Here is a 15,490-nt window from a genome sequence, read left to right as displayed (position 1 = left end):
CCATGAGGACCAACCTTCTCATTTTCTTAGGTCCCTCAATCAACCATTACTGGTTGCCAGCTTAATAAAAATCAAACACACCACCTGTGATTGCTAGCAGGGATAAGGGCAGAAAGAGACAACATATTCCCAAACCAACTTCATCAGCTGTTATGAAGCTGAAGGCTGTGCAATTTTGCATTCTGTTCTGGAAGATAATGTACAATGTCAATAACTTGATTTTTAAAATAAGTGATTGAATGTATAAAAGCTGATCTTGTTTTTTACCTGGAAGGTAACTTGGGCGGTGTAGGTGAGTTTGTCACATTCAAAAAGCCCCCTCGTAGTATACTGGAACACGGAGAAGGTGATGCTATCAATGAGGTTTATTACACGCTCTTTGAGGTTCTCTTCTGGAAGGGCCCTCTCAATGGCCTTGTGGAAAACAACACTGAAAGCCTGGGTTGTGAGACATAAGAAAGACTGTTTTATAATTCCTCTTTTATGCCCCTGGATGTTGTGTAACATTTCAACAGAGTAAATTAATTCAAGTGGGTTTTTAATTTTTAGTCTCAGAAATCAAAAATTAAGTAAACCACCCGGTCAAGTGGTATCAGATGCCAGCTCTAGATAAAAGGGTAATGGGCTGGAATGGAAGCTAGGCCTTGTACTAGCTTTTTGGTGTGTTTAGTTGTTTTCTCTTTTTACAGGATAAGCTCTAGTTTACAACTATTTGATGGGTATACAGTCATAAAACAATGACCTTGTAAACATTCATTTGGGAGAGAGTGCATAGACAAGCAAACTGAATTATTTACAGGAGATATTTCATGGACAAGGCATAGTCTCTCATAGGGATTATACACCTCTGTCTTTTCTGCAAAAATTGAGCTGAAGGACAATGGAGTATTTAGAGGAAAAATACACCTTATTGCAGTTGTACAAAATCTCTAAAAACATTTTTACTATTTCTACTGTCTGAATTCAGCAGAAGAGACAAAACAAACAAAGGTACATACATCTAATGACCTGGGGTGAGATTACCCAATAAGGCTCCCTGAAGGCATCTCCTGATGAGGAGGTAATATGACACACGAAGGTTTTAAAGAAACACCAACATTTCTGAGCTAAATGAGAAAAGACCCAATAGCCTTCAGAGCATACTCAACAGAACACATTACCAAGTTATCCAGCACAACTGAAAACATGACCATAACTTGATTAAAAATGAGAAGACTCCAACAATTGGATCCTAGCTAATCTAAAATAACTGGCCACTACAAATTAATACTACTGAATAAATTAGATACAGTCACGCTGATAAGACTATTTTTAGAACTGTATAAGCTACAGCAAAGAGAAAATGATGCCACTGTAAATGGCACTCTAATTAAAGCACTTGCAGTGTCACATGCATTCAGCATCCTCTGCTTCAAAATGGCAGTGGGGGTGCTTTAACTAAAGCTCATTCTTACTGTAAACGGCATGTTCCCCACCAGCCAACAATCATCGGATCATCGACTGATTCCAGAACAGCACCAGAGCTCAAGCCAGTCCTGGTGTGGTCCCTGCCAACTGCAGATAATCAGATTATTGGCCAGCAACGACTGTACCAGGGCTTCCTGATGGGGTCCCAATCCTGCTGATAATCAACTGATCAATGGCTAGCAGGAACTGTGCTGGGGTTCAAGCTCCAGTGCAGTCCCATTTGGCTGGCAATCAGATGATCAGCTGATTGTTGGCACCTGGCTTTTAACTTGCTGGTGCAGGTAGAGCCTGGGATCATGATCCTGAGCTCCCACATACACTGGCAAGTAAAGCACAATTAGGATCTGAGCTTTGGGCATCTATACACTTGACAGACTTCTGCTTTGATGCATGCAAATTAGGACACATTGGAGCAGACTCAATCAATCAAGTCTGCTGAGAGTCTGCTGGAGCGTCCTAATTAGCACACTACAGCGGCCTTCACATCATGTGTATTCAGTGCCCCCATATTTCAAGTGGTGGCAGGGGCGCTTTAACTAGAGCTCATAGAATGAGCTTTAGTTAAAGCACCCCCACTGTCATTTTGAAGCACAGGATGCTGAATGCATGTGAATGCAAGGTACTGCACCTGGGGCAGCATACCAGCAGCATACCTACAGGCTGGGGAACTCCCTTCTCATTAGCACAGAGGCAGAAAAGGATCTTGGAATCATTATTGATGCCAAAATGAACATGGGCCGGCAGTGTGGGGACGTGGTCAGGAAGGCCAACCACACCTTGTCATGCATCCACAGATGCATCTCAAGCAGGTCCAAGGAGGCGATCTTCCCCCTCTATGTGACACTGGTCAGGCAGCAGTTGGACTACTGCATCCAGTTCTGGGCGCTGCACTTCAGGAGGGATGTGGACAGCATTGAGAGGGTCCAGAGGAGGGTCACCCACATGATCAGGGGGCAGCAGGGCAGACCCTACGAGGAGAGGCTAAGGGACCTGAACCTGTTCAGCCTCCACAAGAGAAGGCTGAGGGGGGATCTAGTGGCCGTTTACAAACTAGTCAGAGGGGACCAGCAGGCCTTGGGGGAGTCCCTGTTCCCCTGAGCACTACCAGGAGTGACAAGAAATAACAGTCACAAACTGGCAGAGGGTAGATTCAGAGTAGACATCAGGAGGTGCTACTTCACTGTCAGGGCAGCTAGGATCTGGAACCAACTTCCAAGAAAAGTGGTGCTGGCTCCTACCCTGGGGGGCTTTAAGAGGAGGTTAGACGAATACCTTGCTGGGGTTGTTTGACCCCAGCATTCTTTCCTGCCATGGCAGGGGGTCGGACTTGATGATCTGCTCAGGTCCCTTCCGACCCTACCTACTATGAAACTATGAAGCTGCTCTTAGAGCCGCTGTAATTAAAGCACTCCCCCACCCCGCAGCACGTGTACAGACGTCATATGATTCCAAAATCACATATCCTGTTATGCACATGTGCCATGGCAGGAGATGCAATTCTTTAAATGAAGAATGTAGACCATTGAGTCTTTAAATGAACATCTGTCAGTGGCATTAGATGATTCTATTATCTATTATATTGATAGATATGAGGAATGCATCTACTAAATGGCATACTTGTACATTTCTCTAATAAATATATCTCAGCCCTATATATCACAGAAAAGATACCTCTTTAGGACTGTGGCATGAGTTTAGTATTTTTATATTTTTTTGTCTATACCTTTTTCATCCGACTTAGCAAGTTTAGAAACTGTCTGGAAGAAATCCTAACCTTCACAGGTTCTCAAAGATGACAGACAATGGCTCTGAAATTACTGTAGCTAATTCCTCACATACTCTTGGATACATCCCATCAGGTCCTGCTGACTTGAAAACATGCAGTTTCTTTACATAATTCCTAACCTGTTCTTACAGTACTCCAGGTTGTTTGCCTCCTTCCCTATCTCTCCTGCCAACAAAACTCATCTGGTTGCTGACTTTACTTGTGAAGGTGGAAACAAAAAATAGCATTAAATACTTCAGTCTTCTCTGCATCATTTATAACTGGATTGTTTTCTGCATTCTATAAGGAACCTTCACCTTCTTTGGTCTTCCTCTTACTTCTGACATACTTGCAGAATCCTTTTATATCACTTCCAGGCCCTTTGCCACTTGCATCTCAAATTGTGCTTTGGCCTTACTGATTTTCTCCCTATATGCTTATGCAATACTCTTATATTCTTCCTTGGTTGTATGCACAAGTTTCTGTTTCATGGGATTCTTTTTTGAGGTTTAACTCATGGAAGAATTTATTGTTTAGAGGGAAGGAGTCCTGGGGTCAGAAAAAGAGTAAGTGGGAATGTGACTGTGCTCCAGTGAGCAGGGCACTGGCCTGGGAGAGGGTGCGCCTGGGTTTTGATGCCTGACTCCAAGCCTGTTTCTGTATTTTATCAATATGCTCAATGCAAAATGCATAAATAATACTTGAAGCATAGGATTGGACCAGCCTATATTATGATTGTGTTTAGTTACTTAGATACCCAGGATATGGACCAAAGTTACGTTAGAAAGTCGTAAATTACAGCAGTCTTCAGTTCCCATGAAAACTGAGCAATAGAAAAGAATGGGCATGTCTACACATTTATTAATGTGCCATAGTTACTGTAAACTTAAACTTAAAGATTAAACTTAGTACTTGTATAATCAAATACTAAATTAACATGCAGTAACTGTCATTACTGTGCAGTAGTGCCAGCATACACCCTTTTAGTGACACTGCTGTGCAGTAGCCTAATAATACTGCGCAGTAGCGTATTAGCATTGTTTGTGCTGTGATGCACTACTGTGCAGTATTATTAGGCTCCTGCGCAGTTAGTGCCTTGTGTAAACATGTCCAATTAAACCTATTTTTATATTAAGAGTTAAACCACCCTGCCCTCAATCTGGCCCAAGAAAACAAGAGATTCCTTTCCAACATAGCTAGTAAATGAAACAATCAAATTATTCAGAAGACCATGTGGGAGATTTCTTTGGGCTTAAAAGGGTTGTACCTTCAAAGAGAACTGGTACATTGGGTGGATGGTGTTGAGATCATTCATTATGAAGTAAAGCAGAGAAGCCCGGGCTGAAGCAGGCCGATAGTGTTCCCTTGCCTCATTTATCATTGTTTCTGTCACTTTGGATTCCTGGACCTGTGAGGAAACAAAAGACCAAAACAATTGTGAAACCAGAAAAATATCTATTTTAATGTTGAATCCTTCTAATTTAAAAAAGTATGAGGATGGAGAGACTGATGCTTCTCTACAGTCCCTGGTAAAGTTAGTACATAAAAGGCAAATAGAGGACTAAAAAGCAAGTGAAATCCCTCTATGATCAACGCATAAAATAATTTTTTGTACTATGGAGCAAAGAGATTTAGCCACTATGGCTTTACACATTGTAAAGTGAGACCTTGATCTGTTAAACAACTAAGACATCCTTCCTTCCTTTTCATGCAGGTTTGTTTTCAGACTGGTGATAGCTAGACAGACCAGAATATTGTTTATCCTAAGGATATCCTTATCCTTCCCTCTTTAGCCTTAGCTATTTGCTGTGGGTTCTGTTTGTGTAAGAGAGTGCTCTGTCTCCTTAAGAGGGAGCAGCCAGGCCTGTTGAGTTGGCTACTGATAAAGGAGTGTCTCATTGGGAACTTAAAAACACCAGGAAGAAAAGCAGCAAGGCAGTGAACTGTGAGGGAACAGTTGCGAGCCAAAGACAGGCAGTGGGCTGAACTGCTTGCTGCATGGAGAAGCCAGACTACTCTGTAGGGCCAGAGCCACAGAGGTCCTCTCCCAGTGCACTCTCCCAGTGTCCCAGTGTCCACAGGGGTCCTCTCCCAGTGTCCAGGACAGGACAACAGGATTTTTACTTGTGTGGACTGGCTGAGGAACTCCTCAGGGAGTAACCTGGAGAAGCTTGCAGGAGAAGCAACCCACCTACAGGTTTTTTTACATGCTCATTAGGATTGTTCCCTGGCTTCCCTCTTTATGGAATTAGAAAGTGTTTCACAAAGCATTTGGCAATCTTAAAAATTTCCAAATGTATTTTAGCACTCTTTGATACCGAATATCATTGTTCCCCAATTGTTTACTTTTAATAGGTCCCTGAAGGTTGCCAATAATTATCCCTACTCTTGATTAACCAAAATTATTATTTTTTATCACCAACTATTTTTTCCTTATGAATCATCTTTCATCCTCCATTTATGTGATTAATAAATATAGGACACAGAATACATCTAGGTCTAGCACTGATCCTTAGTTGCCTTCACTATTAAACTTTTCCAGGTTGAGAATTGATCATTTACTACTCCTACTTCTGATTCCTTTCTTAAATAGAGAACAATCCAAAACAGATGCATACTGCTTGCACCTGTCGATAACAAGGATCCTGTTGTGAGTTTATCCCATTCTCTCCTCTGGCCTAGTTTGTTTTAATTATTTTTTTACTACATTTTGCCAGGTTAAAGAGGTATAATTTGTCATTACAAAACCTACATTAAGCTATGTCTGCCCCGCAATCAAGAGGGCTGCTCTCGTTCTGGACAGTCATATCGGAGAAAGCTATAACCTAGCTAAATCTGGTACCACTGCAGTGAAGATGTGGCTGCATGGGCTGTAAAAGCTGACACTGAATTTGGCAGATTGCACCTGGTCAGCCCAGGCAGCAGGGAGCCATACTGCTGCCTGGCTAAGCCCTGAGCTCCAGGGAGTGGGTAGAGCTGCTGCCCCCAGCCACATGAACTCAGGGTTGGCTGTGGCTGGTGCTCTCAGGAGGAGCACATGTGGATCCAAGCCACTGGCTGGGGAGGTGGAAGCACACAGCCCAAGGCAGAGAGCAAGGAACAGGCAGGTGTGGGGATGCAGGGTCTGAGCACACTGGCACTTTTCTGTCTTTTGCCGAGAGCTCCGCAGGTGCACTGAGCACAGCCCTGCACCAGTGTAGTAACTACACAGGGAGCAGCAGGCCAGGAGGCATGCCAGTGTGGACCCCTGCTCCATAGAAGCCCCAGAGCCAGGCATAGCTGGTGACAAGCTGGGCCAGGCTCTGCCATTATACCAGATACTGAAGGGGAACAGGGGCCCAGACACCCCAATGTGGGATGGGATTGGCCGCTCAGTGGTGCGAAGGCAGTTCCCAGCCTTGGAGCTGCTGCCTGGTCCCTGCTGCCCTACACCCCAGCACCTCCCCCTCAGCTGCAGGACATTCACTGTGGGGAAGCTGCGGGCCCCACTGCCACTGTGATCACCGCTACTGAGGTAAGGAAGAATAGGTATGGTATGAGCACCAAGGGCCCCACCTCCCCAGCCGGTGGCTCGGATCCACACACGCTCCTCTTGGGAACATCAGCTACAGCCAACCCCAAGTTCCATGCAGCTGGGAGCTGCCTGCAGAGCCAGGGACAGCTCTCCCATGCCTTCCAGAGCTCACACCTGACCCTGTACCTTCTGCCAGCCTGCAACTGGCACCCAGGGAAGCGTGGAGCTCCCCCTGGCTGCTGCAGGGGAGGCAGAGCAGGATAGGAGCAGCCCTGGACTAAGCTGCTCCTGTAGGGCTCAAATTGCTCTGTACCCAGATGCACATGTACACATGCACCAGGGAGCAGTTTAATGAGCCTTTATTCACTGTGCAGTAAATCCAGGCATGCGTAGACACACCCACTGACAACAACATGGATTGGTTTAGAATGCAAATTTATAAGCAGGGACCTGCATGGTACTAAGCATCTGAGTTCTGTGAAGATTACTGTATATCACTAACTAATGGATTCCAACCTGCCATCTGGCCTAAAATTCTGGGTTTAACTGAGGAAATGTAAAGTATTCAGAATTAACTGTAGTAAAAAATAAAGTCAAATATTAATCTGGAACAATCTAAACTATCTAGATATAGTGTTTAAGTTTTATTGTCTTTATATCAGGCACTGTTAATTTCATTTGGTCTTAAAAAGGCCATTTAACATACATAACCTTTGAAAAATTAAACAGCTTGAAGCCAGCCAAAATGGGGACTGAAAGGATTTACATTTCTCTATGTAGCAGAAGAGGCAGAGCTGACATCAACAACTCTTTAAAGATGAGTAACACCTCCCAGGTTCTTTCTCCTGACTCTGACTTTGCCTTTTTACCTTTTCTTCAATTTCTGCAGCTGTCTGTTTGGTGATTTCCAAATTTTCCACCAACTCTGTGTCTCCCAAGAAGTTCCCAGATGCTGATGAGAGCCGGGAAAGCAAATTGTCCTCCAAGGTTTTTAAGGTGATTTTGAATCCATTCTGCTGCTTTGTGAGGTCTGACTATAATCAAAAGTGGAAATTTCAGCCATAGATACATATTAAGAGCAAGGATTAGCCTTTACCATGTTAGAAAGACACTTCCATTAAGCACTTTCACAGGCTAATATTTATAATAATCTGTTTATTCTCAGTCTTTAAGTTTTCTGCATGCAAGCACGGCTCTGGACATTACTTCAGATCCTAGGATACAATTTTCTCTGAGAAACAAAGGACATGGGAATGAGATGTGACAGAAGAAGTAATCCCCTTAGCAAGGACTGTATTAAAATTAGGGAAGGCAAACTAGCTGGGAAAAAAAGGACAGGCACAGATCACAGTCACACATCCATGAGTATACACCACAATTTCAAATGAGCATTTTACCCCACTAACATACCCATCTAACTCAGTTTAGAGACGTGTTTCCCTCAGTGTAGTACCAAGCTACTAACATGCTACTATTCCCCCCCCCCCACCCATCTGGGATTCCCCAGGAACCCTCAGTATCCCTGTCCAATTCACAACAACAGAAATCTAAGCAGTGTTGTAAAACTGGTTGAAGATTAATAACTAAAAATGAAGATGGCCAAACAACAGAAAATATACTTGTATTCAAGGAGATGGGTTCAGAACATACTTCGAACTATTTCATTCTTACAATCAAAGTCTCTCACAATCAAAGTCACAATAACAAACTTGCTTAATTTCTACTGTTATTTGTATTCAAGCAATGCTCCGCTGTGCTAGAAGCCGCACATACAGAAAAGAGAAGACAGTTCCTCTGCTAAACAGACTGATATTAGAAAGACAAGGCAGTCAATCAGAAATAATTAAACAACTAAGTAGCTTGCCAAGATCCAAACCTTGTCAATAACTGTGAAATTTCTTTTGAGTTTTCCTTCACAAAACAACTCTGCCCTTCAACAGCCTACCCTGTTTTCAGATACCACTTACTATTAACCAGTAAAAACACAGGAAAACTAATAAATACTAGATAGTATTCATGATGAAACAAAGGGCATCTTTCCTTTCTCCTCTATTGTTATTTCTTTCTCTGAATCAAGGTAGAAACAGATGTCACTTTTGTGCCATGACAAACATTTTTATGGCCGAACGAAGGCCAAGCAAATAGATGTTTATACCTCTTGTCACGCCACAAATGCCCGACATTTGTGGCCATGACACGTGGTAACAATTTCTGCTACTTTATTGTGGGAGACAGCTATTAGCTTTAAGGTGTAAGACCATGGGCAGCCCAGAACTGCCTGAGGTCTCCAGCCAACTAACACAGGCATTTCTGGGGCTTCAATCCTGGGAATACTTGCACAGGATCAAGCTTATCAGACTCTGGACCTCTTAACCAGCTTTCCCCTTACAGACGCATCCTGGGCAATCTCTGTGGTGCATCTCTGTACGTGAAGAACCCCAGCCTTTTCCTCTTTCCATGTGCTCTGAGAAATCTTACAGATATATCTCTGTAATCAGGGAACACATTTCCCGCTTTGCTGCAGGATCAGGCAGGACCCTGCTTAATGTAGGACAATGGGCCACGTGTTTGCCCAATGAAATGGATCATCTGCAGTGGCACTGTAACAGGACCAGACCCCCAGGAGCAGCTGTGACACCCCCTGGTGGTCATATGGCTCCTACCTGGCTCAATCTCTAAGATACCTTCCCTTGATTCCTCACCTGTCAAAGCCTTCTTCTTATTAAAAGATTAAAAAAGGAAGGCTGCACACGGGTCTCACAATGAGCCCATGTCAATTCCCACCAGCAGATCCCCTCTCTCTCTGACTCCACTGATCACACCACTCTCTCCCATTAAGTGGGCCCTCCTGCATGAGGCACTGGTGCCTCCTGCATCTGGGGGAGCACCTGCAGAAGCCACCGACAGCTGCGGCCCTGTCAGGGGGGCACCAGCCCTACCGACAGCACCAGTGTCTGCCGTCAGGGGACACATGCCCCATCGGCGGGGCACGTGCACCCCCTAACAGTTGCCTATGCTGTCCTGGCCCATATGTGCCCCCAAGGCAGCCATTACGTTATGGGTTAATCAAAGTCTCTGTACCTCCTCTACAGCTGTGCCCATGCCTCACAGATATCACAGTACCAACATTCCCTTGTTGGGACCTCAGCCTTCCCAGCCTTCACCCCTTTCTCTAGCTGAGCCTTCTAACCTGGGCCTACTGTACTGGATCTGGCTTCTAGGCACCAGCTTTTATCTTGATTACCTTGGTTCTGGGCCCCCTGGCCCTGTCTTCACCCTGCTCTGGGCACTGAGATTGCTTTGACTCTATCTGAGACCCCTGGTTCTACTTCAGACCTGCTCTGGCTCCAAGCTCTGCCCCTCCCTGGACTCTGGGGCCTCTGGCCCCAGACTGCACCTTGAAGCTGACTCCTGGCAGGGCTCAAGGTGGTCACATGCCCCTTGGGTGCTAATGAGACCTCCAAACTACCTCTTAGTCCCTCCACAAACCACCAGTTAAAAACTCAGGGAGAAGCCCTCTGCCTATAACAGTACTTTCCAGTTAGGTCTGAGGCCCAGCCCTAGCTTCTTGGCTGCATCACTCAGCTCCCTGCTACCCTGAGCCCTATTTCTCTACAAGACATCCCCATTCTACTTGCAGCATTCCCAGGGTAGTCCAGGCATCAGCCAGGAGCTTCTCTGTAGCTCTCCTGCGCTGTAGCTCGTCACTCAGCAGCTCCCAGAGCCAGATTGAATGTTCTGGCTCAGACCCTGGGTTCATATGGTTGGCAGACATGTTACAGTTTGGTCCAACATTTTTGTCAGGCATGTCCAATTAGCCACACACCATCCTTGAATTCCACTCCAATGCCCTTCCCTGTCTGATCTGCTGCACTGCTTTCTACTCCAGGTCTTGTTCTCCTTGCTCAATTTATTGCTCCACCTTATGTTCCCTGCCCTGTTCTCTCTGTCCAATCTGTTGCTGTGATTTCTGCTCCCTGTTCTATCCACTACTGTGCTATCTGCCCCCTCCTTGATCTGCTGCATGCCATAAGTGGTATGTGCGCCACAGTTTGGCAACCTCTGTACTAATATAATTAACGATAGGGTTACAAGATATTAGCCCTGGATGCTTGTGATAAGACACAAGCACAACTATAACATCCCCCAGGCCTAGTGCAACATTCCTAAAGCTTCCAGTTTTTCTTATACAAAGATCGGAACAATTCAATTTATATGTACCTAGAAAACAGCAACATCTATACCAAATTACCTTAATTCTTGGTACTCCTGTCATGATTATGTACATTCTGGATTCTCTGGAACCATCCTTAACAATCCAGTGTAAGAACCAACTTTAGCTGCTACCTCTGTCAGGGGCCCTTAAAGCATAACCTGCCCAGCCCCATCCAGTCTAAGAACTTCATGGGCGCATCTAGATGAATGTCCACATGTGTTTTGCAGACAAATAGCAGCATTACATAGCTGTGCTACAAACAGATGCCTACAGCTGTTTTGGCTGGATGTAGACTTTCTATTCCAAGGGCTAAAAGATGTTGCCCAGCTTGTCTAGGAATTGTGGAAGACACTGTTCATAATGTTTTAGAATGTTCTTTATATAATGACATAAGGAGAAAGAATTTATCACTGTTCTTGCAGAAATTGATATACTTTTCAAACAGAGAGAAATTAATCTGGCTTTTTCAGCAAACAGATGCATATTTAGTAAACTGTCTTGCAATTTTTGCTTATAAGGCTGAAGCAATCAGACTTAAACAGTCTTTATTGTTGATCTGACTGATACATGTTATCACTATATTTGATTTTACTGTGTCAATTGTGGACCTATGTACAATATTTTTATTGATTCATGATCTGATTTATCACTATATTTATACTTTAACCATTTATATTATATTTATACTTGAGTATGTTCATTCTAGGAGTAGGACTAATGTTTTTATAATGGTTGGCTTTATTTTATTATGATATTTGTATTTTTGTTATATTTGTTTAAATTTATTTATATTATGGTTGTATGTTTGTCATGTTGTTTTCAGGAGCAAGGCTTTTAGCCAGAATCCTTAATAATAAACTGAAGTGAAGCAAGCTCAAAATTTTATTTCAAAATTTCTTCCTTTCATAGTGCTGCTGCTAATTTTCTCTGGGGAATGTCCATGCAAACATGCTCTGGTGTGTGGCAAGTTAACCCGGGTGGGGTAAAGAAGGCTGGGCCAGCACCTGGGGTGGCCCCAGCAGACTTCCTAGGGGCCCTGGGGTCCTTCCAGGGTTCCAGCAGTGATGATCCAGTTTTGAGTGGCACATGCTGCTGCCACAAGCACCGCCCTGCTTTTTTCTAGCTTGGGCTTTTTTGAGACTGGGATCAAATCCCAGCACCACGAGGAATGCCTGCATGTGTGCTGTCCAGTGGCACACCTACCAGTCTGGACATGCCCCCATGAGTTCAAGGTCAGTTTTCAGTCATATCTGCTTTGTCAATGCTTTAGCAAAGCCTTACAGGAGTTGTATATGCACTGATCAATGCTTGTAATAATTAATACTCCAGTAAGGCCTATTCTCCCATTTGGCTTTATGAACCTCCCAAAAGCAGGTCTTTCCTGACAACAGTTGCATGGATTATTCAGTCTATTTTGAGAGTCACAGTGCCATTTCAGGAATTAAAGTATATTATGGATAGTTTTATTACAAATGCCCTTTTTTAACACTATCAAAGAAATCAAACCTGTGCATCTGACACGCACTTCCGAGCATAATACAAGTTTAGATGTTTTGCTTCTCTGTATTTTAAGGGGAAAAAAATATTAGTGATCTTGGTATGTAGAACAACACTTTGACAGAGAGAAACCTTTGAATCTTCAGACAATGCTGAAGTAGTGCCACAGAGCACCTCAAAGAGCTAGTAAAAGATATAGAGCTTTTCTACACTAGTGTTCCAAACCAACTCCCAGTATGGAGAGAGAATCCATTGGAGCTGGATCCATCCTGAGTTCAGAGCTGCTATCAGATATGAGTATACTGTCATGTATCTTAGTCCCACTTCTGGCATGCAGGTATTTAAACCATCTCCTAGTTATTACTTTGGTTCATAGTTTCTGTTGCAAGATACGGACCAAATAGTACCTTGAAACAATACTGTACTTCCAGATCAGGTAGGAAGACCTGTCCCAAGCATACTGTCAGTTTGGTCAAATTAACACTTTTGTCTTGTTTCAGCAGAGGTCCAGGGCACACATTTAAAATGGGACTGTTACACACACACACACACACACACACACACACACACGCACAGAAATCCTATCATGCTCCATTTGGTCTGTAGAGAAAGGATTTCAACCAGTTTGTTCATTAATAATAAACCTACCCTAAATCTCCTAAAATACTGGACTAAAATATTACATATGCTATTTGCAAGTGTATCTTGTGTCCCCCTGCTGGCTGCACAATGTCAGTACTGCATGCCCTTCACTCCAGGGTTTCAACATTCAAATGTATATACACATGGCTCTGAGTAAGTTTTTCTACCAGAACAAGCCTCAAACAATTCTCCCAGAGAGTATGAATATATGTATGCAGCTTCAGTCTAATACAGATTTACCATATTTATGCATTTTAGAAGTTAGTTATTTTTACAATTGAATTGTCTATTTGACTTTATTTGCTATAACTGAAAATGGAGATTAAATTACCATAGGACATTGCAATTTTTATTCCAGAACAAAAAGCTAATCACATTATGGGCTTGTTCAAATCTGACAGATTAGCACCCCTTTCATACCACTGGGTCTTAATAACAGACAAAATAATTGTATTTCTCTATATGTACAACCATTGAGAGAAATTAGGTCTGCTTTACCTCCCTACCTCTGACCATGTCCATATGTGCAGGGACATGCACTTGCAGCAGCACAAATTTGTGCCACAACACATGCCTTTGCACATGCACTTTGGTGAGCAACAAATTGTCACACTTGAAGCAAACTTCCCTTGCCCCATGCCTCCCAGTTCCCTGAGTGCTGAGGGGGCACACATGAAATAGTAGATGCTCTGACCAACAGCCAGAGCATCTCCCTGGAGGACCAAGCCTTCATTTGTTCCCACACATACTATTGTAGCATGCACTACAATAGTGTATACCGCAATGCTTTTTTTCTTGGGCTTTTTATTTTTTTTGCTACTGGGAAATCCTGGTAGCAATTTTTGCTTATGTGCTTCAAATTTGCAGCAAGAGGTACATGTTAATGTTCTGGGTGTGCAGTTTGTGGTACTGAAAAGAGGCTTACAGTACCACAAACTGCATGTGCCTGTGTGTCTGGATGCAGCCTCTCAGGGCAAACAAGTTTTCAGTCTTTCCCAAGACAGCATCCCTGCGCTCAACCCCATCCCACCCACTGTACCATTTGACTGCAATTCTCCCCGTCCTGTTGCAATTTGTGTTTTTTTAGATATTCCCCTACCACTTTGGAACTTAGGAACTGTGAAACAGTACTATCCTATTCTTTACTTATTATTGTTGGCACTGGATTTATGACCCAGATATCTTGTTCTGGGTGGAAGCAAACCCTTACCAACTATGACCTCTCCATTTGATAACAGGCAAATTCTGTTGATACACAGTGATAGCAGATAAGAATAATGCAAACAATTCCATATTTACCAGTCCTAGAGCTGACATCAGAGGGAAGGTATATCTGGCCAGTACACAAGCTTTACCCTGAGGTTCTCTCTTGAATGTCAGATGTCAGCAACCTGGAGGTCAGAGGATGAGGCCCACCCCTCATAAATGGGGTGGGTGAGATGGGTTGGTGGTGTGCCCTCTGTCAGTTGTGGCCTCGGGTTCCCCTCTTGGGGACCCTTTGCTGTTCTGAAATCCCTTCTTTTGTATCTTTTTCCCTCTGTGATGACACTGTATCCTTGGGCATCATTGATTGGTCTTCCTGTGGTTGTTATACTGCCCATGTTCTGTCCTGTCAGCATATTCCTTTTTTCCACAAACTCATCACATTCACACACCCTAAATTAGGCGTTCTCCAGTTCTCCTCCTAATTTGGTCCATTTACCATAACCAGAAATCCCAAGGGCTCTGCTCTTGGGAACTGTGACCTAGCACCAATGCTGCAGAGTCCCTTATCTCATGTTATGGAACAGTGTGGTAGATGTCTTCAGTTTCCTAGCCTGTGTGTCTGCTTGCTGCTTGCCTATGTCAGACACAGTGGGCCTTGATGCAACTGTCACAAACAGGCTTTTGAATATTAATTAACCCTTGCTGTTGCCTTGGACTACTGTTCTAATGCAGGGGTCAGCAAACCCTGACATGCATGCCAAACGTGGCACGTGAGGCCATTTTGCTTGGCATGCCACGGCTAGCCCTGGCTCCAGGTACCTGCTGCCAGTGACGGAGCCCGGGCTGCTCCCAGCAGGGCTTGTAGTATCCTAGCTGCCTGCTGGGATCAGCCCGGGGTCCCGGCTGGCAGCAGCTCCCCAGAGCCGGGGCCAGCTGCAGCTGGGAGGCTCCAAACAGCTGTGCCGGGCTCCAGCATCAGCTCTGCACCGGCGCGTGCAGGTGCGCCTCAGAGCAGGTGGTGGGGGAGGGGCCTGAGGCAGCGCAGCCCTGGTTTCTCCCCCACTCCTGGCACAGAGGCGATGAGCCTGGTGCAGCTGTTTGTAGCCAGCCCAGGCTCTGGGCAACTGCAGCAAACAGCAGGCAGGCTGCAAACAGCTGCGCCAGGCTCCACAGCTCCAGCACC

At 44.3% G+C, this 15,490-nt stretch overlaps 1 protein-coding gene across 2 annotated transcripts in view; it reads right to left on the bottom strand.

Moving 5' to 3' along the window:
* The window catches only part of DNAH9 (dynein axonemal heavy chain 9), a 515,733-nt gene that overhangs the window by 149,802 nt on the left and 350,441 nt on the right, over positions 1–15,490 (bottom strand). For both annotated transcript variants that reach the window (XM_059732606.1, XM_059732607.1), the window contains 3 exons: positions 7,616–7,780; positions 4,500–4,640; positions 268–438 (listed from right to left, as the gene is read on the bottom strand). In XM_059732606.1, the coding sequence (XP_059588589.1) occupies positions 268–438; positions 4,500–4,640; positions 7,616–7,780 (477 nt within the window). The remainder of the gene's footprint in view (positions 1–267; positions 439–4,499; positions 4,641–7,615; positions 7,781–15,490) is intronic.

This window comes from Alligator mississippiensis, chromosome 8, assembly GCF_030867095.1.
Source record: "Alligator mississippiensis isolate rAllMis1 chromosome 8, rAllMis1, whole genome shotgun sequence".
NCBI lineage: Eukaryota > Metazoa > Chordata > Crocodylia > Alligatoridae > Alligator > Alligator mississippiensis.
This window is presented reverse-complemented; position numbering and strand designations above follow the sequence as displayed.